We start from the raw sequence: 26,496 nt of genomic DNA on the forward strand, positions 1-26,496 counted from the left end.
GGCTTGACAGCGACGACGTGAGCAGACTCTGGCTTGACAGCGACGACGTGAAGGGGTGCTGTTGCTGCCGCCATTTTGTGAGTGAGTGAGGTGTCGCGTTCCTTCGCGACACCCACAGTAAAAGAGGAGCCCACACACAGTAAAGAATAGTCCATAAATTGACTGAGAGATGAGCGGGGACCCTCGCGGATTAACCTTGACCGGAGCGGCTGATTAATGCCCTCGCAAAAAAAATCTATAAGTGCATAGTCCGGCAGATCTGAAAAATAGGCGAGGTCTAAGTACTCCTGAATATAATCCTCGAGCGGTCGCGAGCCCTGCTCGAGGGTTAATAACAGTCGTGCACAGTCCATACCTGGCCAATGTCCTCTTGAAAAGCCGCTGGATCCTTGTGTGGCCGAGTATTCTGTTACGGGGTTGACGAGACGTGAGACGTGCGGATCCATTCGCAAGGCTTTATTATAAAACATGGTCAAGACAGGCAGGGTCAGGAGACAGCAAACAGGTATGGCAGAGGCAAGACAGAGCAATCCGTGGAACAAGCGAGGGTCGACGATCGGCGTACAATATCCAGACAGGGCAAGGCAGAGAGATAATCCAATAAACACGGGCAGGGTCAGACACGGCAAGATAAACAAGGCAAGACTCGGAAAACTAGGACTAGAAAACGCTTCGTAAGGTAGACGGGCTAACAATACTCGGCGGTGAGCAAGAGCAAGTCCCAGGCTTAAATAGAGTGATGGTGATTGTGAAATGGTGATCAGGTGTGGGCGAAATAGTGAACAGCTGTGCAAGTCGTCAGTGCAATGGATTGTGGGAAATTGAGTCCAGTGTGCTGTGTAGTGTGAAAAGTCCATGTGGTGAACGGGTGACCTCTGGTGGTGAATGAGTGGAATTGCAAGCCAGGATTCGTGACAGATAGACTATCAGTCTATGTTTTTTTCTTTTTTTTTTTTTTTAGTTGGCATCATTTATTTCTATTCTAATGTAATAACATATTTCGTTTTTTTTTTTTTAAATCTATTTTAGTGAATTTATTATGATTTAAGTGTGTTGTGCTTTAAAAAACGTATAAATTCTGCTCTCATGTACTCATAACCTTATCACAACATTATTTGAAGACTGACATCCTACTCAATTAAAACTCGCTCTTTAAAATACCCCAGGGCAGGGAATTCATTTCCTTGGTTGTGTTTTTTTTCCCTCGTCCAACCTTCTTTTTTAGCATGACATTAAGATATAAATAATGAAGTCAGAGAAGCTCATTAGATAACACCTAACAAAACCTGTGTCCGTCCATCCTGTCAGGCGTCATAAGGACGGCGCTTCCGAATATGATTCGAGAGAACCGGGAGCACTATCAGGTGGTGATTCAGGCTAAGGACATGGCTGGACAGATGGGCGGTCTCTCCGGGACCACTACAGTCAACATCACTCTCGTGGATGTCAACAACAGTCCTCCTCGATTCCCCCACAGTAAGACAGCACACACTCTCACATGCATATGTTGACCTGACGGAGACATCTTGACATCAGTATTGGATTTTGATTTAGAAAGGAACACAGATTCAATACAGAAATAAATTGTTCTTCCGCCCTGGTCCACAAAATTATTATTATTATTATTATTTTTATTTTTATCTATCACCATAAGGCCTTTCTTTAACTTTTTTTGTAGTCAAGCCAACATTCATAGTTTTTTTTTACCTAAAAATTATGAATGTTTAATTCAATTTAATTCTATTTCCTTGACTGCATATACAATGCAATTCCAAATCATGTTTGCTACCTCAATTTGAATCAAATTAAAGAACTGAACTGAGCTTCAAATTCAAAACAAATTTTGACAGAAACCACTCTCCAAAGCAATTGGTAATGCATTCAAGCTATATTAAGTTAGTGTGTGTGTTCTCAGGGAATCAAAACCTTGACCTTGGCGTTGTTAACAGCATGATCCGCCATTTGAGCTACTGAAATAATTTCCCTTGCTGTAAATCTTTAATTGAAAGGGTTTAATATACAAAGTAGCCATAATCTACCAAAAAAAATGCAAAGCTTTCTTCTCTATCCACAAAAGATAGTTTGCAAATGGAGGCCTTAAAAGGTATAGGAGCAAAAACAGCCAATTTTAGGTCAAATAAAATTAAATTATGACTTCATTAAAGAAAAAAGGCTATTGAAATGTCTAGAACAAAAGACCTAGAACAAGCCAGAAAGAGCATATCAAATTAAGGAATGAGTTTGACTGCCAGTCATCTATAAAAAATTGATGCAGGCTAGATTATCAGAGTAATTATGAGCAGAATTGTGCTTGGATTTTCAAACAGATAATTAGCATATGAAATCAACTGTTCGGATAGCAAGTTTCGCAAGTGATATTTCATAAGAACCACAACAGACCTGCGTCACGGTTCAGCCGAATTATCATGGAAATGCTTGGGGCCCGTTTCTCCTACTGACCAGGATGAGTCACAATGTGAACACAGAACAGAATCTACACAGAAAGAAGCTTTTATAGAGCGAGAGAGAAGGGTGGATAGAGAAAGAAGGATAGAAACTAGAAGACAGAGAGATGGAGAGAGAGAAAGAGAAAGAGAGCACAGCAGGAGCTTCATTTGGGGTGATAATCCTTCTCTCTTTGCCACAGTCTCAAATCCAATACAAGAGCCACATCAGAAACAGTTTCCACAAACTGGGTTTAAAAAGAACCTTCTCCAATGGCTCATCGGAGCTGAAATTCTATTAAAGAATAACCACTGAGAGGCAGCTCCGCTTTCCCCTGAGAGAAGGATAAACAAATAGACAAATGCACGCCGAAGCGCCTCGCTCAGGAACAAAGAGTTCGTACAAACACCTGCCTGTTTACTCAATTGATTTATTTTGCTGTCCTTCTCCAGGTACCTACCATCTCTCTACTCCAGAGTCGGCCGGAATCGGATCATCGGTGGGCCGGATCAAAGCGTACGACGCAGATGTGGGAGAGAACGCTGAGATGTGGTACTCCATCCTGGATGGCGAGGGGCAAGACGTGTTCAATATCATCACGGACAGCACCAGCCAGGAAGGGGCGATAACGGTGAAGAAGGTAAACAGACCCTATTATCTAATGTTTTAAACATCACACTGTAAGTCAGCGGTTGAAAATAAAATCCGCACCATCCGCCGGTCTTTCCCTCATTCTCATTCTCTCATTCTTTCGTACGCACGCACGCACCCATACGAAGCGAAGTGCTTAGAAAGTAATCCCCTAAATCGAAGCCTTCGTGTCCTATCAACTTTACAAAGGTGCTTAATTCTATTCACAGCCCAAAAAGTCCCTTTTTCCCTTTTGTGTGGCACAGGGATCTATTTGCCTGCTGAAATCTGCCTATAGCTTATTTCCACTCTCTGTCAGGTCAGGCCTTGACGAGGCTCAGGCAATTATGCAAATCTTATTGCTTAAACTAGAATGAAAGATAGCTACAGAAGAAGGCCTGAATGGGCGAAAGGTAAAAGATCGTACCTTGAGTCTTTAATCGGTTCATAATTAAAAGGCTGCATTAAAGCACGATGCCCTGCCTTTATGAAAAAGACATTCAACTCAGAAGAAAAGGGAGAGAGATAAGCACTCGTATGCAAAAATCGAGCTTTAGATTTAGAAAAGTTTAGGGCGACATTGCTAGAGCATGTCGTTAATCTGTGACCAAAGAGACCTGAGCTGGAACATATCAGAAATGTAAGCCTTTCTTTATTAAGAGAGGTCATGAAGACCGGACTAACCATCTTATCTTTGCTCTTGTAACCTTTCTCCCGTTCAGCAACTAGATTACGAGAGTAAGAGGTTGTACTCACTACGGGTGCAGGTGACCAACACGCATATAGATCGACGCTTTGAGCAACTGGGGCCTTTCAGTGACACGGCGATTGTCCGGATCACGGTCACGGATGTGGACGAGCCTCCGGTCTTCAGTCGGGCCATGTACATTTTTGAGGTGGATGAAGACACCCCTGCCGGCAGCTCGGTTGGCACTGTGTCCGCTCGAGATCCTGATACAATCAACCACCTGGTCAAGTAAGTAACTCTTAAACATATTAAACTTCACAAGCATAAACAATTAATTCTACTTTGCCGTTAGGAATCGTTAAGCTTTATTACTTCAATTTTCTAATCATCCATTAGCAAAACTATAGAAATACCAAGCTGGGGTGCTCACTAAGAGTGGGAGAAAATTCAACACGCAATATGGCAGAATAAATCCTACCATAGAAACACGCTGCGTCTGAAATCGAATACTTCCCTACTACAGGTCCTTTTCAAAAAATTAGCATATTGTGATAAAGTTCATTATTTTCTGTAATGTACTGATAAACATTAGACTTTCATATATTTTAGATTCATTACAACACAACTGAAGTAGTTCAAGCCTTTTATTGTTTTAATATTGATGATTTTGGCATACAGCTCATGAAAACCCAAAATTCCTATCTCAAAAAATTTGCATATTTCATCCGACCAATAAAAGAAAAGTGTTTTTAATACAAAAAAAGTCAACCTTCAAATAATTATGTTCAGTTATGCACTCAATACTTGGTCGGGAATCCTTTTGCAGAAATGACTGCTTCAATGCGGCGTGGCATGGAGGCAATCAGCCTGTGGCACTGCTGAGGTGTTATGGAGGCCCAGGATGCTTCCATAGCGGCCTTAAGCTCATCCAGAGTGTTGGGTCTTGCGTCTCTCAACTTTCTCTTCACAATATCCCACAGATTCTCTATGGGGTTCAGGTCAGGAGAGTTGGCAGGCCAATTGAGCACAGTAATACCATGGTCAGTAAACCATTTACCAGTGGTTTTGGCACTGTGAGCAGGTGCCAGGTCGTGCTGAAAAATGAAATCATCTCCATAAAGCTTTTCAGCAGATGGAAGCATGAAGTGCTCCAAAATCTCCTGATAGCTAGCTGCATTGACCCTGCCCTTGATAAAACACAGTGGACCAACACCAGCATCACTGACTGTGGGTACTTGACACTGGACTTCAGGCATTTTGGCATTTCCCTCTCCCCAGTCTTCCTCCAGACTCTGGCACCTTGATTTCCGAATGACATGCAAAATTTGCTTTCATCCGAAAAAAGTACCTTGGACCACTGAGCAACAGTCCAGTGCTGCTTCTCTGTAGCCCAGGTCAGGCGCTTCTGCCGCTGTTTCTGGTTCAAAAGTGGCTTGACCTGGGGAATGCGGCACCTGTAGCCCATTTCCTGCACACGCCTGTACACGGTGGCTCTGGATGTTTCTACTCCAGACTCAGTCCACTGCTTCCGCAGGTCGCCCAAGGTCTGGAATCGGTCCTTCTCCACAATCTTCCTCAGGGTCCGGTCACCTCTTCTCGTTGTGCTGCGTTTTCTGCCACACTTTTTCCTTCCCACAGACTTCCCACTGAGGTGCCTTGATACAGCACTCTGGGAACAGCCTATTCGTTCAGAAATTTCTTTCTGTGTCTTACCCTCTTGCTTGAGGGTGTCAATGATGGCCTTCTGGACAGCAGTCAGGTCGGCAGTCTTACCCATGATTGCGGTTTTGAGTAATGAACCAGGCTGGGAGTTTTTAAAAGCCTCAGGAATCTTTTGCAGGTGTTTAGAGTTAATTAGTTGATTCAGATGATTAGGTTAATAGCTCGTTTAGAGAACCTTTTCATGATATGCTAATTTTTTGAGATAGGAATTTTGGGTTTTCATGCGCTGTATGCCAAAATCATCAATATTAAAACAATCAAAGGCTTGAACTACTTCAGTTGTGTTGTAATGAATCTAAAATATATGAAAGTCTAATGTTTATCAGTACATTACAGAAAATAATGAACTTTATCACAATATGCTAATTTTTTGAAAAGGACCTGTATATAGTATGCAAAAAACTGTACAGTATTCCAAAAAAGAGTAGCATGTCCAAATTCATAGTATTTGCAAAACGGTAGGCGAAAAAAGTACATGGATGATCTACTAGTTCCACCAGGATTCTCAAGTGTGCATTCAATGGACACTTTACTGTTGTATCCCATAAGGCCACGGGAGAAGATTTATTAATGAAAGGGAAGCGGCGCAACTGACTCTGGTAGGTCATGTGATAGTAACAACATGGTGGATGTAGTACATTATAGACTGTACTTTTTTAAAAGTTGTGTAGTGAATTCACATTCATATGTAGTACAGTACGCCATTTAGATGCATGCTTAGGACTACACATGTACATTGGCTGGTCTGGCTGAAAATATAAGCTTATTTAATGCTATTTGAGCATATCGACCAACATTCATGAGACAGGTGTGTCAGATTTCAGATTTTAAAAGTTACTTAAATATGAGTTTTTGAGATTTCAAGATTTCCCCATTCAAGTAGATAGGATTTGTTCTTGCATTCCCGAAATAACTTCCATCTGGCCACCGAATGAACAGACTTTTCTTGAAAGGGAGTTTGTCTAATAGGCATGTACTAGACCTTAGTCAGAGTATCACCATATTTAATTTTTGACAGGTCTGAAAATGAGGCTGTGAGGGATAGAATAGGTGCAGTGCGTTCAAAGGACTGTACTGTTGTCTAACAACATACCAGCTGTTCAGTTGACGAATTGCAAACGTGAGTTGTGAAAATTATGTGATCTAGGACCTTTAAAGCACTATATAAATAAAGGTGACTTGACATCTAACCTGACTAGGGCCTATTAGCATTAGAACAAGGACGATAGGACGATCGTGCTGCTGCATTTTGTGTGATGTGTGGTGATTATTTACATATTGAGTATGCGTGTGAGTGTATAAAATATGAATTAGACCAACTACACTAACTTATATAATATATTATTTTACACTATAAGAGCAGTATTTATATAATATAAATATTAGAGAAATAAACATGAATAAAATATTTTCGAATATGAATTAGACTCATTTAAAATAATTACAAAATTTTAAATATTAAACTTTAAAAAAACAGTATTAATAATAATGAATAATTAGCGAGGACATTTTGAGTATCTGAAAGTTGCTTTTTTAGCATAATGAAGGAAATGGAAACTTGATTCTGCTTTATATGACCCCTTTAATGCTTTGATGCTCATACTATCTTTGCGATGCTTTCTGTTGCACTCATTATATTAGTTTCATTACCATCCAAAGGATTATTCAGCTAATAAGGAGGCTTCTGTCAACATATAATCTTAGCCATTGTAACAGGCAATTTAATGGTCCAGTAGAGATTTGAACAGAGGGACTCAGTAATTAAATGCTTTTGAATATGCAACGAACAAACAAGTAGTTCCTTTCACCTTAGACACAAATAAAAGCTGCAGCGGGGGAAAACAAAAAAATGACACCTTGAAAAGTGTCTCCCAAAGCATCAGAACATAAAGTTCATTACGGTGTATGAAAATCAAGCAGAACACGTCTTCGCCTTCTACATTTTGGTTGTTGATCAGATGTTTTGTGCTCGGTTAAATCCAATCCATCAACATGCTCCCAAGCGCGCGCGTGTGTATGTGTGTGAAGACGGGGGAAAAGCGAATTATTCATGGGGCCTCAGTTGGTGATTTCCCTCCGGAAGTTTGACAAGATGAATACAGGCGCTGTTTTATCCCCCCCCCCCTCCTTTCCTTTCTGAATTCAGACTTTTATAAGTCACAAAGTTGGTATGAAAGAGTGTGTCTTGTCTCTCGTCTCCTGTCCGTGTGCGCACTGTGAGCGATTGTCTGAAAAGCTTGTCCTTCTAGCTTACTCATGCACGTCACACTCAGTTGCATATTTAAATGTCAGCAGAATATGTAAGCTGACATTGATAAATGGGTTTAATAGGAAAGATTTCCTTTTCTTATTTCATGAAAACAAAAGGCAGGGGATCAACAGAGTGATTAGCATTCAGGCTCTTTCAAAGCCACTTCAAAATTCACAACACGCAATATGCGGTTAAGAATAATTGATAGTTGCTAATTGCTTCGGCTAGGAAGGTATTCGTCACAGCTGGCTATTCGATGCATACCGCATAATTGATTACTTAAAAATTAGCACTTACTGGCACTAAGGTACTACTATTCTGATGAAAAATGAAAAAAAAAAAAGTTTCAAATGCTAGAGTTGCAACGAGACCAGCAAGACTTCTGAGGTCAACAACCATCACTACATAAACTAAGATCTGGAAAAATCAATTTCAATTTTTTCTGATCGTCTTGTTTGATTAGTTGGGGATTGATCAGAAAATCGCATACTATTATAACCAATTGAATTGACAATATATATATATATATATATATATATATATATATATATATATATATATATATATATATATATAGCAAACATCACAGTGGAATAACTTGTAAATAAATAAATAAATCTCCAAAGTGATCTAAAATAATACTGATACTTAAATAATTATGACTGACATCGATAACTGGTGTTTGGAATCACGGGGAAAAAACAGTTTTGAAAAATTATAGTGGAATTAATAGTAAATAAATACATACATTTTTAAATGCCTAAATAAATATCTCTCCAAAGTGATCTAAAAATAAAATATAATACCCAACATTACTAATTTCACAAGTATTAAATATGAATTATTTATTATTACATAAATAATTCAATAAAAATAATTTGTGTGTAGTCAAAGGTTTTGAATAGATTGTGGTCTGAATACTTCCATCTGGAAGGTCCAACTTCTGGTGAGTCATTGTGGCAGAACTTACACCATAAAAACACCCCCAGCAGAAACTAATTGAAATGCACAAGGCAGGGGATGATTACAAGATTTTCAAGTCATTGAATGTCCCCTGGAGTACAGTTAAAATCAATAATTAAGAAACGGAAAGAGCCTGGCATAGCTGTAAATCTACCTAGAGGAGGATGTCCTTAAACGATGTGACAGTGTGCTAGAAGGAAACTCAAAAAAGGTCACAAGCGTCAATACCTGATATTGGAAAGACATAGGACATCTGTTAATCGTGTCCTTCACCAGTCAGAGCGGAAAAGAGAAAGCCACTGCTAAAAAACTGTCATATGACATGTCGGCTACAGAAGGCATGTGGGAGACTTTGAAGCCAGCTGGAAGAAGGTTCTATAATCTGATGTGACTAAAATTTAGCTTTCTGGCCATTAAAAGAAACGCCACGTCTGGCATAAGCTCAACACTGAGCATCAGCAGAAACAGATCATCCCCACTGTGAATCATGGTGGTGGCAGCATCACGCTGAGGGGCATATATGCTTCTCTGCAGCAGGCCCTGGAAGGCTTGTGAGGGTAAAATGAATGCTGCAAAATACACAGAAGCCCTGGAGGAAAACCTGATGGGGTCTGCAAGACACCTGCAGGAGGAGATTTGTTTTTCAGAAAGACAATGACCAGAAGCATGAAGTCAAAGCTACATAAGAATGACTAAAAAAGCTCAACAAGTGTCCTGCAGTGGTCCGAGTTCAGACCTCAAACTGAGAACTTATGGGTGGACTTGTGATGTCCATGCAACCTATTAGAGGTGAAGCAGTTTTGAAAAGAATGGAAAAAACTACAATGACCAGATGTGCAAGGATGAAGGTCGTTTGCTAAAATACTGACTTGAAGTACATGAATACTGATGGGGTTGTGCGTCATTCAGATTTGATTTGAAAAATCATTTTGAATTCCAATTCAGTTCTTTAATTTGAATTCAACATGTATACAAACAAGTATCATTTTTATCCAGAAAAAGGAAATGTCATTGCACTGAAAAAAAAGGTGTTGGTTTATGATTTACTTTTAAACAATTTTCACTGAGAAATGTTTAATTTCACAAATATTTACTAAGAAACCACAAGTAACACAATGAATTAAACAAGACATTTTGAAGTAAAAAGACTAAAATTGTATTTTCTTGTATAACTACTTCAGTAGGTTTTGTTTTATTTACAACTTGGATATTTTTTTTTTGTAAGTGTAATTATTAAATTCGTTTTAATTGCATTTCAGCAAACGTCACTTCCTGTTTTTTTTTCGTATTCCAGTTCCATAAGGTTCCAGTTCAACTTGAATTGCTCAATTTCATGCTCAAATCCAGTTCAACTTCGTGAATTCTAAGTTCTGCATCAAATCATGATTTTATGCTTAATAAATTTAACCCAAAAATGTTCTGTTAAACTCTGTCAAAATGGCAAATGAAATCCTTTGTTATTCAATGCTATAAAACAGCAGAACATAAAAACTTCCAAGAGGGCGAATACTTTTTTTATAGATGCTGTAAACCAGTCCGGACCGGCATGAGAATTCAATATCTGGTCTTTTCAGCAGGGTAGTTTGCAGCCGCGGTCTTAAAAGGCAGAGGTACAATGTATAGTTTGTTGTCCTCGGCGTGTAACTAACATCAATGCATTTGACGAGGGCAAATTTGTTCTGTAATAGAGATGCCAAATCATATACGTCCAACCGTTTGAAAGAAAATTAAACCAGTCGGGGCTGATTTATTTGGTGGACCGCACAGGCACCGTTCTGCGCCCTTGATTAAGGGTGTGTGATGTACCCTATTTCACTTCCTGGGGCCGTGTTTACAACGCTTTAAAACACCGAAGACGTTCCGTCCCTGTGCTTGGGCATAATCAGAGCTCCATTGTCTCGCATTCATTATCGTCATTCTTGTTTTCAGATACACCATTGATCGCCACACAGACCTGGAGAGACTGTTTAACATCGATTCCAACAATGGGACCCTCAGTACACTGCAGGGTCTGGACAGAGAAACTTCCAAATGGCACAACATCTCTGTTTTGGCAACCGAACTCAGTAAGTTTGCATTGTGAGCCTTTGCTGATATGACATGAGATAATGCCACAAGGTTTACTTATTTAACAATCCAGAAAGCTCTTGCCTTTTAATTAAATATTTCAATTTCAAATCATTAACTAGTTATGGTTGGAAATTCATTTTTAGTTTTTTTTAGTTTGTTCAAACCTGTTAAAATAATGTGCTAAAAGGTGGACTAAAACTTCTAGAGCCTCAAGACATTTTCAGAAATGGCTTAAACCACAGCAATTCAATAAATGACTGATGACAAAAATCAAACTGTCACCTTGAGTTGTGATTTAATTCATGCTTTCTGCATTCTCTGTAGAAGAAAATATGCCTGGGGTAAAAGGCTCAAAGACAAATAGAGAGAAACAAAATTAGACCTCTTGAATGCAAACGGAATATCTTCCACAATTGCTAAAATGCATTCATCATTGGCATCTAGGTACTGCCCTGCAAACCAGAGTGCCGGTGTTTATCAAAGTGCGCGACGTGAATGACAATGCACCTGAATTTGCCATGTACTACGAGACCTTTGTCTGTGAGAATGTCAAAGCTGGTCAGGTATGCCGCAGTTTCATGTTTATTCATTGTTTCACACAAATATTTCACTAAATACTTCTGCTTGTTTTGTTTTTCTTCTGTTCTGTAGAGCTTTACAACTACATTCATGACTAGGATGGTTTTGTTATATTACACAGTTCTATGTTGAATTAGAATGAAATAAAAAAAAAGTGAATCATCTTAACTTATGTTTCCAGCTCATCCAGACCATAAGTGCTGTGGACACTGATGAACCTCTTGTCGGGCACAAGTTTGTTTTCAGTCTAAGCATCATCAATCCAAATTTCACCATCTTTGACAATGAAGGTAATTCAATGGAAAACCATTTCTGCATCATAATAAAAAAGTAAAATGTGAGAAGTTTTAAATAAGAAATACAATGTAAAATATAGCTGCAAGCAGCAATGACGGGGCCAAGCACATCAGCGGCAAAATGAGGAGCTAAGCATAGCATGGAGCATCAGACCACCTGCAAAAATGAGTAATTGAAGCCATTTTAAGATGATTGTAGTCCAAATGGCTGAAAAATCATAAATAAATCTCTAGTAATAAGATTGAATGACTTTTAACTTTTGACCAACAGGTGGCACCATTATCAAATCGATGTGGTGTGTTCTGTGTGAGGTGACAATGGCACACACAAAGTTTGGTGTCAATATGCCAAAGCATTGCAGAGATACAGCCTCAAGTGTCATTTTGGCATCATGCCTCAAATTCATTGTTGTGGTATGTGAAAATAGTTTTGTCTTTCAACACAAAATCCGTAACTTTTTGTCAGCATGGTCTGAAGATGATATGATTCGATTTTTATGAAAATCGGACCAACGGTCTAGGAGGAGTTCGAAAAAGTAAGTTTTTAAAGAAAATCAATAGGGCAGAGAGGAAGTTTGACTGACTACGGAAACATTGGTATCACTGTTCTCACCATGACCCAAGGAATCTATTAATACCAGTCTCATTACAATAGGCAAAATTCACAGAAAGCTATTAACATTTATTTGACATTTCATTGTAACTTTTGACCACAAGGTGGCATGGTCTCAAAACTTTTTGAGTATTTTCAGGTCATGGTATCCATGGTAAATATAAAGTTTCGTAATGGTACGCCAGTGCATTCGTACAATATAGAATTTTTTTATCATAATACCCTAATATACACAATGGCAATTGGCAATTTGTTCAATTATACCGCCACCAAGAGGCACAATCCCACCAAATTGTTTATGTGTCCTTAGAACGTACCCATACATATGTGTGTCAAATTTGGTGAAAATATCTCATTTTGCTTTGGAGTTATAGACATATTTGTGTGTAAGTAGATGAAAAAATTACTGACTGTTGACTTTATTTGCATTTTTGTGCCACTTACTATCAACATTTTGGCAACTGGACATTAGCATATAGCCGGGATGCTATGTTTTTGAATTACCTGCGGTAGTTTCGTGTACGTACAAACCATAAGGCAAAACCTGGCAAGTTTGGTATCACTGGACTCGGCAAGGATTCAGGAGTCTAAGAAGGTGACTCCCGTGAAAGTAAGTCAACCCCACCAAAAGTTATAAGCATTTGAATATTTAATTTTACTACTAGGTGGCGCTGCCTCGAAACTTCTCAGGCTCCTTCAGAGCATCGTGCTGATGACCACCAAGTTTCGTAACGATACGTTGATGCATTCATAAAATATTGCATTTTACTACAAAATTCAACATGGCTGACACCCACAATGGTTGACATGGGAAAATTGGATACGGTTTGACTCGGCATGATGCACCGAATCTAAAGAGACCAGTTTTGTGATTTCTGGCCAAACCATTCACAAGTTATAAGCAAAAAAAAAAGCATTTTTCATATCTCCTGACCACTACGTGGCACAGCGCCGAAACAGGTAGCCTCAGGTTATGCTTATTATAACACACACCAAGTTCCGTCTCAATCCGTCAAACCCTTGCGGAGATATAGCCTCAGATCCATTTCTGCATGCTTTTCGGCAAATTTGTTAGTGTGGTATTCGAGAACGCTTGGACGAATCAACTTGAATTCCATCAATTTTTCCAGCATGGTCTGTAGATCATTTTCAATTTTGGTAAGAATCGGCCGAACCGTCTAGGACGAGTTCAACAAAGTAGGTTTTACGAACAATTGAGGATAGCGAAAAAACTAAACCTTACAATTTTTGAATCTTGGACTTGATTCGACTCGGCCTGAGCCAAGGATTCAGAGGAAAAAAACTATTTTTGTAGCTTATGGTTCAAAAGTTATTAACATAAAAATCTGTGAACTTTGGACAAGTGGTGGCGCTAGAGAATTTGAGTTAGAGACTCCAAATTTGGTGTGGTTACTATTGACAGTATCATCTACCAGTGTGCCAAATGTTATAACTTTTTGCCAAGCGCTTCTATGGGCTGCCATAGCAGAAGAAACGGAAGAAGAAGAATAAAAACGCCAACGGTTACAATAGGTGCCTACGCACATTTGGGGCTTGGCCCCTAAATATAAATGCTGAGACAAAAGGTTGCAATTCCAAATATAAATTAAAATTTAAACAAAAAATACTGTATAATATACACTACCATTCAGTAAGATTTTTTTTTTAAAGAAATGAGTACTTTTATTCAGCAAGGGCACATCCATTTGATCAAAAGTGACAGCATTGACATTTATAATGTTAAAAATGATTTTGCATATTATAATTGTAATTGATTCTAAAAATCCAGCTTTGCATCACAGGAATTAATTACTTTTCTAATATATTAAAACAGAAGCATTGTTTCCCGTGGTGGGCCGTGCATTTCACAACCTAGGCCTTTAGTGGCGTCCTACATTAATTAATCCACCTCTTAATACCAGAGTGATGCCACGTCTATAGAAACCATACATATTACACAGAAATGCAGTATAACAGGGCACTGCATCACAGACAGGTATCTAATGTAGCGAGAATGAAAGCTATTACTAAAGCAACAAACACAATTAACAAATTCAACAAGTTGCCGCAGCTGCGCAAAGCACATCATCTCTAGCTCAAGCATTAACCTAATAAAATGACACAAATATAGTCCACCCGATTTTCTTACAGACATTTATTAACTCAAACATATTTATGCCTTACAGATAACATTGGTATAAAACAAATAAAGCGATTACATGTGTTTTGAATTTGACCTAACAATTTAACGTAAGTAACTCTTACTGCTTTTCATCTTCACGAGTCTCCCCGCCACTCTGCCAGCACCCTGTGGGAGGAAAATACTAGTTAGCGCAGCTTTACTGGGAAAGCGAACAAGTAACATTAAAATAATTAATACAAGATGATGAAGAAAAGTGTATACATGTGTTTTAACGTAAAACTGATATATTCTTACAGAAACTTAAACCTGGCTTTATACGGTATCTTGCAATTAACATCAGAATACAACGCATAAAGTGATAAAAAAAAGTAAAAAATGAAATTGAACCTACCATACATACCATACTGGTGGTTTTTCATCTTCACGAGTCTTTCACAGCACCGGTGCCAAGGAGGTGTGTGGATGTTTTTCGCTGTCATTTAGTTGGCTACTTTAGTATTAAGATTTACGGCAAATATTTTTCAGAATGCACTAAAAATCTACAATAACACACTGTACACAGCATATACGGTAAGAAACCTGAGAAACAGTAATAATACTGTGAAAACAAAAATTATTTATAGTGATGCTGTTGGCTAGCTTTGACTAGTACGCTCAAAAGCTAGCCAAAACGCCTGCACTGTTGATTCTGAAGGCCTATAGGCAGATTTCTTTGACCCTGGCAACACGATTGCTGAAATATGATTGGATAAAAGCTCTAATAAAAACATACACTACTGGAAGCAGCGCAACCAAATGAAAAGCTATGAAATGAAGACAATAGACAATTTTTTTTTTAATACACATTCATGGAAAAATATATATTAAAACTAAGTCAGTGATTCTGATAGTGTTTAGGACAGCAGAGAACACTTTGCTGGCCCTGAAGGCCCACCACTGAGTGTTTCTCATTATTATTAAACGTGTTTTCACTGTACTTTCAAAAAGTACAAAAAAAAATAAAAATCTTACTGACCCCACAACAGAAATTTAGTCACACAACTGAGGTAAAAAGCTGAAATTATTTGCATATACATTTTTTAATAAATGGTTAGATATGAACTCACATATGCAAACCACAAAGCCACAGTTAGGAGAAATAAAGTCAGGTTTGTGAGACTTGTTGCAATTAAAACGAAAAAAAAACAAAAAAAAAACAAAACATGCCTATTAATTTTTCTTAAAGATGTGTAAAGCAGATGGGGGGAATTATTTGAGAACCCTGTTTGAAAACAGTCACTATTTTTCTTTTACAATTCCATTTGGTGCCACTAGAGGCACACACAACACACTTCACCTTGCAACCAGTTACAGCTCTTTATTGTTAATATGTTTGTACTTGAAAACAGTATCAGCATAAGGCATAGTACACTACAGAAGCACATCTGTCATGTAGGCAAACTACAGTTACTGTGTTTTAATTAATTCAAAACATATTATTCTCGATGCCAAAGACACAACAATTACATTGCTTGCTACATTGCAACTCAATACTTAAGCTTTGAAAGCAACATAGTCTATTACACACTAGTCACTGTACCTCTTTTAATCTTGACATCGCTGTCTTGTAGACAACACAGCGCGGATCCTGACCCGCCGGGGTGGCTTCAACAGGAGAGAGATGAGCTCATACCTGCTGCCTGTCGTCATCTCAGACAATGATTACCCCATCCAGAGCAGCACCAGCACACTGACGGTCCGCGTCTGCGCCTGTGACAGCCGTGGGAATGTGCAGACATGCAGTACCGAAGCCCTGCTGCTCTCAGCTGGACTCAGCACCGGAGCCCTAGTGGCCATCTTACTCTGCATTTTAATACTACTGAGTAAGTGTTGAACTCCTGTAAATATACAGCATTGGGACATGTTTAGCTATTTAAAAACATTTATACAGCCCTGCATGGTGCCACTCTGAACATGGTGCCCCTGGGCAGATGCCAATTGTCCATATGGTTAATCCGGATCTGATTTAGACCACCCTGAACATAGCAGCCCTCTTTACTTGCATCATTTTTGTTTACTCTAATGCATGCTATGAACCTTCCAACCATATGTAGTGCACTGTCTTTGAGGCATTTCATATATCATCTATATGCACTGATATAACTAAATTACAGACTGACTTCACCAAAAAGTACAAGTGCCGTGGCTCTGCAGTGCAACTAACAAGGCTCATACAGAGGCAGGAGAAAGGTTGTTGGGTTTCTAGCTGTTTCTGTTGTTGTCTTACCTATTTGTGTCTGTGATTGAGTCGTATATCTCTGGGTTGCAGGCTTGGAACAGGGTGTGTTAAGACAGAAGATACATTAATCACCTTCTGATGAGGAGGAGACTGTATTTTGGCGCATTGTTGTGATTGGCTCTGACTTCAGAATTGGTCACACATTGTGTTCTACACGTTCTCATGGATCTTCAAACCTGGCTGGTTTATCACAGTCTTTGTTTACAAGTATTGCACCTTTCAAAAAGGGTGCATTAAAATTGTAAATTAATTTTGACGTACTGTCAGTAGATAATTTATCACTTCACAACAAGAAAAGACAAAGAGACAGAAAATACAAACAAAGAGACAGATAGGCAATACCGACAGATATCACAAACAGACAGACAAAGAGACTGACTGACAAACTATACAGATTGACAGATCACAGACAAATAAATAGACAGATAGAAAGACAAAGACTTAGACAGATAAACAGACATATAATAGACAGACAGACTGATAACACAGATAGAAAAAGAGACAGACAGACAATACAGACAGATAAGAAACAGACAATAGACAGAAAGACAGACCAAAATAGAAAAAAGATAGATAGACAATAGACAGAGACATACAGATAGTCCCTGTTCCAAATGGAACACTTCATGTGCACTTTCAGTCTTGCGGACTTACAATGGCCGCCACGTGTGCGTTTCCGTTAAGTTTACGAGACCGTAAAAGGTCCCATTCGTCATTTTAGTGTTCAGAAGGGTGCACCCCCTTTGCAGCCGTTATGCCAAAGACTATAGAAATACATAGATGGTTCACTCCCATAGATATGTATACTATGGTTCACTCCTATACTTATGAATGGGAGAAAGTGTGACGCGCGATATGGCGGGATAGTCCCGCCTTCTAAATGAAAGAGCCAATCACTGATTGGTAAAGTCATTGCATCAAGGCAGCAGCTGTTAGAAGCTCCAATTTTCATAGAAACCTGAGGCTGGACCAGCCGATGCGTATGCATAGTCATAAGCGCGTTGGAGCTACGCATGCACATTGGCTGGTCTAGCCTAAAATTTTTGATTTTTTTGCTGATTTGAAATATGTAATTTAATCGTGAGTTCAGAGAGCCGTTTTTTGAGATTTAAGTAAATTTCAGGTTTTAATTTCAGGATTCCCCCATTCATTTAGATAGGACCTGGTCTTGTTTAAGCTGCCCGGAGGCGTTGCAAATATGGCTGCCGAGTGAATGGGTATTCCTTGAAAGGGACTTTGGTTATGTGCCCTCGATACGCACTTCTGTCGAGCTCCGCAACAGACTTCTACTCGACAGTCAAAGCGGCATTACGTCACGTAAGTGCAGACTCAGAGGAAGACCGCAAGGGTTTAGGGTACCATTTGGGATAGGGCCATAGACAGATGTTATCTTTTCTTCAACCTACTTTTGTGCTGAATAACTGAAAATTTACAGACAATTTGCTTCTTTCATCCAGTTCTGGGGCAATTTAGAGACCATACATTTTTGTGACACATTTGATAACAATATCCTTTCTAGACTGATGCAGCCTTCTTAATACAATAAATATTCTTATATTCTCAAAACGACACCAAAGATATAACAGATCTGTCCTGAGGACATGGACCAAAAATAAGCACTTGTAACATCTCAGCAATGTGTCTGGCAAGCAGAGCGGAATGAATCCTGACCTCTTGCCTTGCTATTCTGATGATTCAGCACAGTGTGGGCCGTTCAGCATCCTTCTTGCAATGTTTATCTTGTTATTTATTTATTTTTACTTTGAATTTTCTCCAAATATTTCCTCCAGACAATTAAAAAGTAGGGCACCCTATTAAGACATTACTGTAGGTGCTCTCTCTCTCGTTCTTTGCTTTTCTCATAAAGTGCAGCGGTGTGGAAAAATAGCTTTCATTATTAAATGTATGCAATTGACAAAAATGCCTTTGTGTTCTTCCGGGCCTTAAGTAGGTCGCATGCTCCTTCTCGACGTCCTAAAATGCCACTTGTGCAAGGTAATGCAGTATGAAAGCGCAGCTGGTTCTGAACAGCATGTGTCTGTGTTGCTTCTGCAGAGAAAAGGAAATATATGTTGTGCTTAAGTTAAAACATCCATCAATAATTAATTGTCCAAACTGCTGGTGAGCGCATCCCTCAAGTCTCTAATCTAACCTGAGGCAATCCATCATCGTTCTGCATTTTCTATTATCTGCCTCTGTACGAATCTGTAAAAATAAATATTTTCAGGAACTTCAGGTTGACTTTGCTATCTATTATTTATGCTGGCCAAAGCGGGCTCCATTTGTTTATACATTTTAAAGACATACTGTACCATCAATTTTGAAATAAAATAACTGTGTTTCAAGTAAAGACTTTTACTCCAGTGTCAATGCTTCTTCATGCATCAGCTGTGTTGTGCACCAGTCAAGCGATTTAACTTGGCTCTCAAAGTTCTTACAAATTCAACATAGGACCTGTTTGCAGCTGTCCTCTCGAATGTGTTACATATTCAATATCTAGCCTAACTTTTCACCCAGTGATTTTCTTTACTGATGATATCTTAAAAGTATAAAGCAAAGCAGCAAGAGATGTTAAAAACTGTCAAAATTTATGAAGACATCAAAAATGCTTCATAATTTATTACTTTTAAGTCATGGTGCCTCAGTTCTTAAACTCATTTATATTCACCAACAGCATCCTGAGACCCATGAGTCGTGTTTTTCTTTTTGCGATGTACTTTATCAAAGCTGGTGTTGGGGAAGCTGTTTTAAAATGTCAAGCTACAAGCTACTCAAAACATTATAAGTAGCTAAATTTTTGGAAAAGTAGTTAACTTTACTGCTACGTTTACAAAACACAAGTTACAGTACTAAAAAGAAGAATCATTTTACCACCCATGTTTAAATATCAACACATATTCTATATTCATGAGTACATAAAGTTCAATCATAACTCATAAAGTAAACAAAGCACTGTTCTCAAATTTGTGTCGTTAAAAAGTTAGGATAATTATGATTTGCACATGTTTTTGTAAGATGTCAGGTTCACAGTGACTGAATTTATTTGATACAAAGATGCAGTAAATACATATTAATATAAATAATATTTTTCAGAAACTGTGAAACTGTGATAGAAACACTACCATTCAAAAGTTTGGGGTAAGATTATAAAAAAAAAGGGTCTTTGGACCTTTTTATTAATTAAAGAATGCTGAAAAAAGTTTAAACAAAAATGTTAAGCAGCGAAAAGATTTTCCAACATTGGTAAAAAAAATAATAACCATAATTAATAATTGAGCAATGAGCATAATTGATAATAATTAAGAACCAAATCAGAATATTGAAATGATTTCTGAAGAAATTATATGACACTGAGGCTGAAATAATAGCTGCTGACTACATTACATTTTAAAATATATATGTTTTAAATGAGCTCTCTCTCTCAAGTACATGGCCCCTTTAAATTCCTTCCCAAAATTATATGTCCATATTTATATGTTTCTACCCATTACACAACACAGACAATTGTGCGCCGTGTGTTCAACCAATTCTGCCATCTCATATTCTGCTGTTCCCCTGTACAGGCACCATCTAGTCCACCACTGATCCTCTCTGGGCAAACTTAATATGGATATTTTCCCCTTTATCCTTCTCCATTTTCAGTATCTTCCCCTAAACCCGTCCACTGGCGCTGAGTGGACAGGTCACAGAGGACAGAGCCTTTCCACAACAAACTATTGCATCTTTCTGCTTTTTTTCCCTTTCCTCAGGCTCCTGCTCTCCATTTGCCCCTCATTTTATATCCTTTCCTTTTGCACCCTTTTCTGATGAGCTGGCTAATGCAAAGCCCAGAATATACACTAATAGATGAAGTAACTGGTTTACGCGACCAGAGCGAGAAATATCCGCATCCAGCCCACACTCTTCCACCATCATTTCTCTTCCAGATCACAGAATGAGCCCTGCACACACCACAGGCCCCCAGGCTGGGCAGAACACAGCATGTTGCCCCCCACCGTTCCTTCTTCATAATTAACACCTGAGTGGGAGGCAGGGGCGAGCTCTCCGATTACCTGCTGGGAGGAGAGAGCAGCCACTGAACAGGAAAAATAAGCTGCAAACTACAGCACCTGTTCCCTTTTTAGGACCATAATTCCCTCTTCTCATCTCTTCTAGCTCAACATACTGTATGAACATTATGTGGTGAATTCACCAAACAGTGGTAGCACTTGGCATGACGCATTTCAGCGCTAAGGCCTGCATCATAAACAGTGCCATCTGATATTTTTGCAAAATGAATAAAATATCATATTTTGTTTCTTTTAAAGAAGTGCAATTAAACAAACAAGCAAACAAAAAAAATATTAAATAAAAAAAAAATTAAAGCAAATATTCAATATTCAAATCTAACCATTTTGACAGTTTAGTTGATGAAAATTGAAAAATGCCAGAAAAAAAAAAGTTCTGCAACTTATAATTCTATGAATACTGCATTCTACAAATTATATAGAGACATATTTATACCGCGGCAGCGGTCGCGGCAGTCGTCGTGTGAAGCCCTCTTAGTGTGAAGACCAAAGAGTGTAAAGACCATCGACTCTACCGTGCGACTCCACCGGGCAGGGACACCGGCAAGGGATAGTAGTAGCTTTTTATTTAATTTTTTCATTGATATGTTTATTATTGAAATGTTGTTGTTATATGCATGTGTTAATTTTATTTAATTTCTTTATTTTCTTAAATATGTGGGTAGATAGTATTTATAGAGTTGTAACTTTTTAGTTTTAGTTACTTATTCTTATTTGTAAGTCGCTTTGGACAAAAGCGTCTGCTAAATGACAAAAAGTAAAGTAAAGTATATCATTTAAATTGTATGGATGGCATTATAACAATAGACTATACATTCAGTTTGAATGATTCCACTCATTTTGTAAAACATAATTCATAATTATTAAGTGATAACTTCATGAATTATAACAAGGGCTGTCAAGCGATTACATTTTTTAATCTAATTAATTACACGATATGGGAATTAATTAATCAAATTAATTGAAAATTAATCAGACCTAAAATTTGGCTGAGAAATCACACCTAAAAAATCAATTAAAGCCATTATTGTGTTAAATGAGAAAAGCATTAAATAGAATTTATTACACAAACATTTAGGCAAAATAAACTGTGCAACAAAAAATAAGATAATTTGACAAATGGCTCAGTATTTGTTTGGTTAGATACTTAGTTAGTTCATACAATGGAAGTCAATGGTAACCAAAACAGTTTGCTTACCAACATTCTTCAAAATATTTTCCTTTATGTTCTTATGTTTTTCATGATTAATATATTAAATTAATGTGCTAAACCGGCAACCCTAATTATTAAAATACTTAAATAAAAAACATACTAAAAATAATAGGCATTTTACCCAAGGGGGTCTAAATTTAATCAATCAATCAGATTAATAATAATAATAACAATATTAATAATATTTTAAAATCATCAGTACCATGACCAAATCATAACTCAATCTATTAATAATAATAGATTAAAAATAGAATAGAATAATAATAGTCATAAAACACCGTAGTAAGGCTTGACACATTTATCTTATATTATTATTCTTATTCTTATTATTAACAACATTATTATTATCTCTATGCTGTTACTCAAAAAAGTACTATTAAAAGTACTGTTAGAATGAAAAAAAAAAAAAAAAAAGAGAGATATGTCAAGCCTTACTGCGGTGCCTTACATCTGTGCCCTTTGGAACCTTACAAATTTGTAATTCACAAGAGAAGAACGCAAACCCTTTTTTATTTCTTACACAATTTTAAAACTGCAAGGTGATTGCTCCAGGCAGTAGAAGTCTTTATCTGCGTTACAGTGTGTGTCTCTCTTCTGTATTCATGAGTACCTTAAGCGCATGACACCTTTTGAAACACACTCCTCTGTATCTCAGCTAAGCTCTCTGTAGTGCTGCGCGCTGTTCACTTGGTTCTTATCTGAGTGCTCCGCTTTAGCCATCCAAGAACAGCCTGTGATTCTCCAGCAGTCCTTTCTTCTCTCCGCAGTGATTGAGATTATGCACGCTTTCTCAATCTGTTTCTCTGAGCAGCCCCAAAACTGTTTTTTTTTTTAGCTGACTCAGTGCTTCTATTTTCAGTTACTGTGATAATTTTATTGTCCTAGCCATCGATTGTCTGGTCTGTCCCTGATTGAATTAGCTAAACCTAATCATAAGTCTCACTCTTTGGTGTGTATGCAGTCTCAATTGAATGATGGGGAAACTACTTTGAAACGGTAGCTAGCTGAGGTAAAAGCTATTTAAACAAGCTACACAACTCTGATAAATTGGTGTAGAAACTATTTTCAATCACAAATTGCTAGTAAATTTCACAAAGGATTACAGTGATGAATTAAAGGGATAGTTCACCCACAAATTTAAATGGTCATTATTTACTTTCTCTCAGTTTGTTCCAAACCTGTACTAGTTTCTTTCTTCTGTTGAACACAAAATATGATATTTTGAAGATTTTTGGTGACCAAACAGTTGACAGTATTCAGTATGGTAAAAAAAAAAACGTCAACTGTTTGGCTACCAACACTCTTTAAATATCTTATTTTGTATTCAGCAAAAGAAACACATTTAAAAGTGTATTTATACACTTATAAAATATAAAAATAGTATTTTCTTGCAAAACATACTCCAATAATATTTGTATTTGTAATACTTCATTAACTGTGTAAAAGCAACTAACTACAAGTAACTTTAGTCACTTTAATTTATAGCTATTATATAACAAAACCAACCTGGTCTCATGGCATAAATGTACCTGGGGACACTTTTTAGTGAGACTGTTTTTCAGTTTCAAAGAGAAATGTCCACTGAGTGGCGCTAAAACACGGGTTCAGTATGTAAACCCTGGCACATTTTTATTACGTTGATATAGGTAAGTATTGCTGTGTTTTTATTATGTTGCTTCAGGTACGTATTGCAGCGGTTCAGAATTCAAATATCCGGGGACCGTCGCTAAAAATGAATGCTCTATCGTGTTGGAAATATGCCCTACACCAAACCCAACCCTAAACCTACCCGACAGTGTTAAAAACGCATTTGCTGATGCAACCGTGCTATTTGAACTTCCTTATATGCAGATTTGAACTGTTTTGTCGAACCGTAGTTACACAGGATTCGAACCGGAGCTCCTCACCTCTCAAGTACATACTCCATACCAAACAAACCTACCGTCTATGAAAACCCATATGAAGCTGGATATGTGTGATGCTAACGTTCAAAAGCATCAGTTTTCAAATATCCCAGCATATTAATATTGTTTTGAAGTCATAACATGATATTGTTCAAGTAATTGTGTGAAAATTACACTTTATTAATCGAAACTCTGCCTCTAGTGTTCATTTATTTTGGAAACTGCAGTGATATGTACTTATACGTATTTCGCATATCGCTAAAAAGTGCACCCAGGTACGTTTATGCCATCAGACCAGGTAGAACAAAACTATATGATGCATTGAAATATGATTGCATAGATCAAATTATATCTCAAAAACTTATCAATGAGGGCATCTGAATCAATATTTTGCTGTAAACTTAGGACCTAAAATACCACATACATATCAATCATTTTTTATTAGTTGTAAATGAATCATCTGAATGAACCAACTCACTATAATGAATTAAGTTTAGTTTGAGTTTAGTCTGAATTGTAAATGAATGACTCTTATGAGCCTTTAAAAAAAAAAAAAAACGTACAAGATCTAGTCTAAGCAAATCTGATCAGTTTCTGGCATCTTTCTGACAAGCCAATTCCAGTTTTGGGGCTTTTAGTCCATGTGTGGCAGCTTTGAAGCCATTTGTATGCTACCGCACTCCTAAAAGACCAAATTAAAGTTATCATTTACAAGAATTATATTTTAGACTAACAACATTGATCACTCATCCTCCACTCTAAAAAAATAAAATAAATAAAAAAGGGGATAACACTTTATTTTAATGTTTCTTTGTTACATATTACATGTACTTACTGTCATAATAATTACATGCAAGTAAACCTAAGACAAACCCTAATCCTAACCCTAACCATATGGTTCAGTATTCCTACTTCAAAATTTCACATTTAATATAAATGTAAAAGAAATGGCATTTTGAATTCTGAATGAAATAACATACCAGTTTTAACAAATTGGAACGTATACAAGATCCTGCATTATCCTGCAAAAGCCTGTAGGAAGCACTGCTTCGGCTCTGAAGTTACCAGAGTGTCAAGTGTCTCAGTGACATTCAGAATGCATGACTATCACAGAGCTTTGTTCAGCTTGATTTGCACCATGCTGATGATATTTCATTCGTCTGTCTCTATCTCCATAGTGATTGTGGTATTGTTTGCGGCCCTGCGGCGTCAAAAGAAAAAGGAGCCCCTGATCATTTCAAAAGAAGATGTCAGGGACAACGTGGTCAGCTACAACGACGAGGGTGGCGGAGAGGAGGACACACAGGCCTTCGACATCGGAACCCTGCGGAACCCTGAGGTTATCGACACCAACAAACTTCGCCGAGACATAATGCCTGAAATGCTGTTCCCCTTCCGCCGCACGTCTCACATCAAAGACAACACAGACGTGAGGGACTTTATCAGCGGACGGCTGCAGGAAAACGACTCGGATCCCACAGCGCCCCCTTATGACTCCTTGGCTACCTACGCCTACGAAGGCAACGGCTCATTGGCGGAGTCCCTCAGCTCTCTGGAATCGGCCGCCACCGAGGGGGACCAAGAGTTTGAATATCTGAGTCACTGGGGTCCACAGTTCAAAAAATTGGCGGATATGTATATAGGGCAGGAGTCCCAGAGAGAGACTTAAAGCGGATATGCAACACAGCACACTTAAATATATCTCAGAGCACTAAATTAACACATACATACTGAAGTCTCCCTCTGTTCTCTGCTGTGTAACGCATATAGACGAACCTACAAAGACTTGAACATTGTGCTCAACTACTGGGAACTCTTCACGTAGACGTTCTCTTTTCTCTTTGTCTACTTTAACTTTGTCCTCTTCTTCTGGTCTCTCGCTCTCTCTTGCTCTATCTTTCTTTCTTGCTTTCTTTCTTTCTCCCCCAAAAGAATCAGTACAGATGCCTTTTAAGATTAGGGACTTGTTGTAATCAATGGTGTGGACAATGTGTTTTATAACCAAGGTGAGTGATAGTAGCTTTCTACACTATCGATGTTTATGGCTATAAAAACATGAAAAAAAAAAAAAAAAAAAAAAAGCTTAGCTTTTATTGCAGACCAAGTCTAAAATAGGTGCAGTATGTGTATAATATGTTTTACAAGTATGATCATTATGTAAACTACTTGATATCTCTGTTTAAGAGGCAGTTTTCCTGTGGAAGGTTTATATGGGTTATGTTAAACTGTGGATTCATTTCAGAACATAGAGTTAGAGCTGTACAATGAATTGTGTACTTGTAGAATATCAGTCATTCTGTTCATGTCGTTTGAATGCTGTCACATTGTTTTATACAGTATTTATATTTTTATACTTATTTTGATAATAAAGTTTTTAAAATCTTTTCTCTTTATGGTTCGTTCACGTTTTAAAGCTGCATTGGATTAAACATTTTGTACAGTTTTCAAAAATACATTTTCAAACAAATACATATCTGGACAACGTAGGGGGGAAAAAGTCCAGTTTTCAAGTCTTCTTTTCATACAGATTTCCAAAGATAATTAAATAAAAAATGAACGATTTAGTATATAATTTAGTAAAAAAAAAATTGTAACTATATATATATATGCATGCATGTATGTATGCATGTTTAT

The 26,496-nt window shown here is 37.7% G+C and overlaps 1 protein-coding gene across 1 annotated transcript in view; it reads left to right on the forward strand.

Moving 5' to 3' along the window:
• Positions 1-25,531, forward strand: part of cdh10b (cadherin 10, type 2b (T2-cadherin)) — a gene marked incomplete at its 3' end in the record, with an annotated part of 63,092 nt that extends 37,561 nt beyond the window's left edge. The window contains exons 5-12 of the mRNA XM_079388904.1: positions 1,309-1,476; positions 2,898-3,085; positions 3,798-4,051; positions 10,629-10,765; positions 11,214-11,332; positions 11,530-11,638; positions 16,011-16,262; positions 25,041-25,531. Of these exons, the coding sequence (XP_079245030.1) occupies positions 1,309-1,476; positions 2,898-3,085; positions 3,798-4,051; positions 10,629-10,765; positions 11,214-11,332; positions 11,530-11,638; positions 16,011-16,262; positions 25,041-25,531 (1,718 nt within the window). The remainder of the gene's footprint in view (positions 1-1,308; positions 1,477-2,897; positions 3,086-3,797; positions 4,052-10,628; positions 10,766-11,213; positions 11,333-11,529; positions 11,639-16,010; positions 16,263-25,040) is intronic.
• Between the last annotated feature and the right edge of the window lie 965 nt (positions 25,532-26,496).

This window comes from Barbus barbus (assembly GCF_936440315.1).
Source record: "Barbus barbus genome assembly, chromosome: 32".
In the NCBI taxonomy this organism is placed as follows: domain Eukaryota; kingdom Metazoa; phylum Chordata; class Actinopteri; order Cypriniformes; family Cyprinidae; genus Barbus; species Barbus barbus.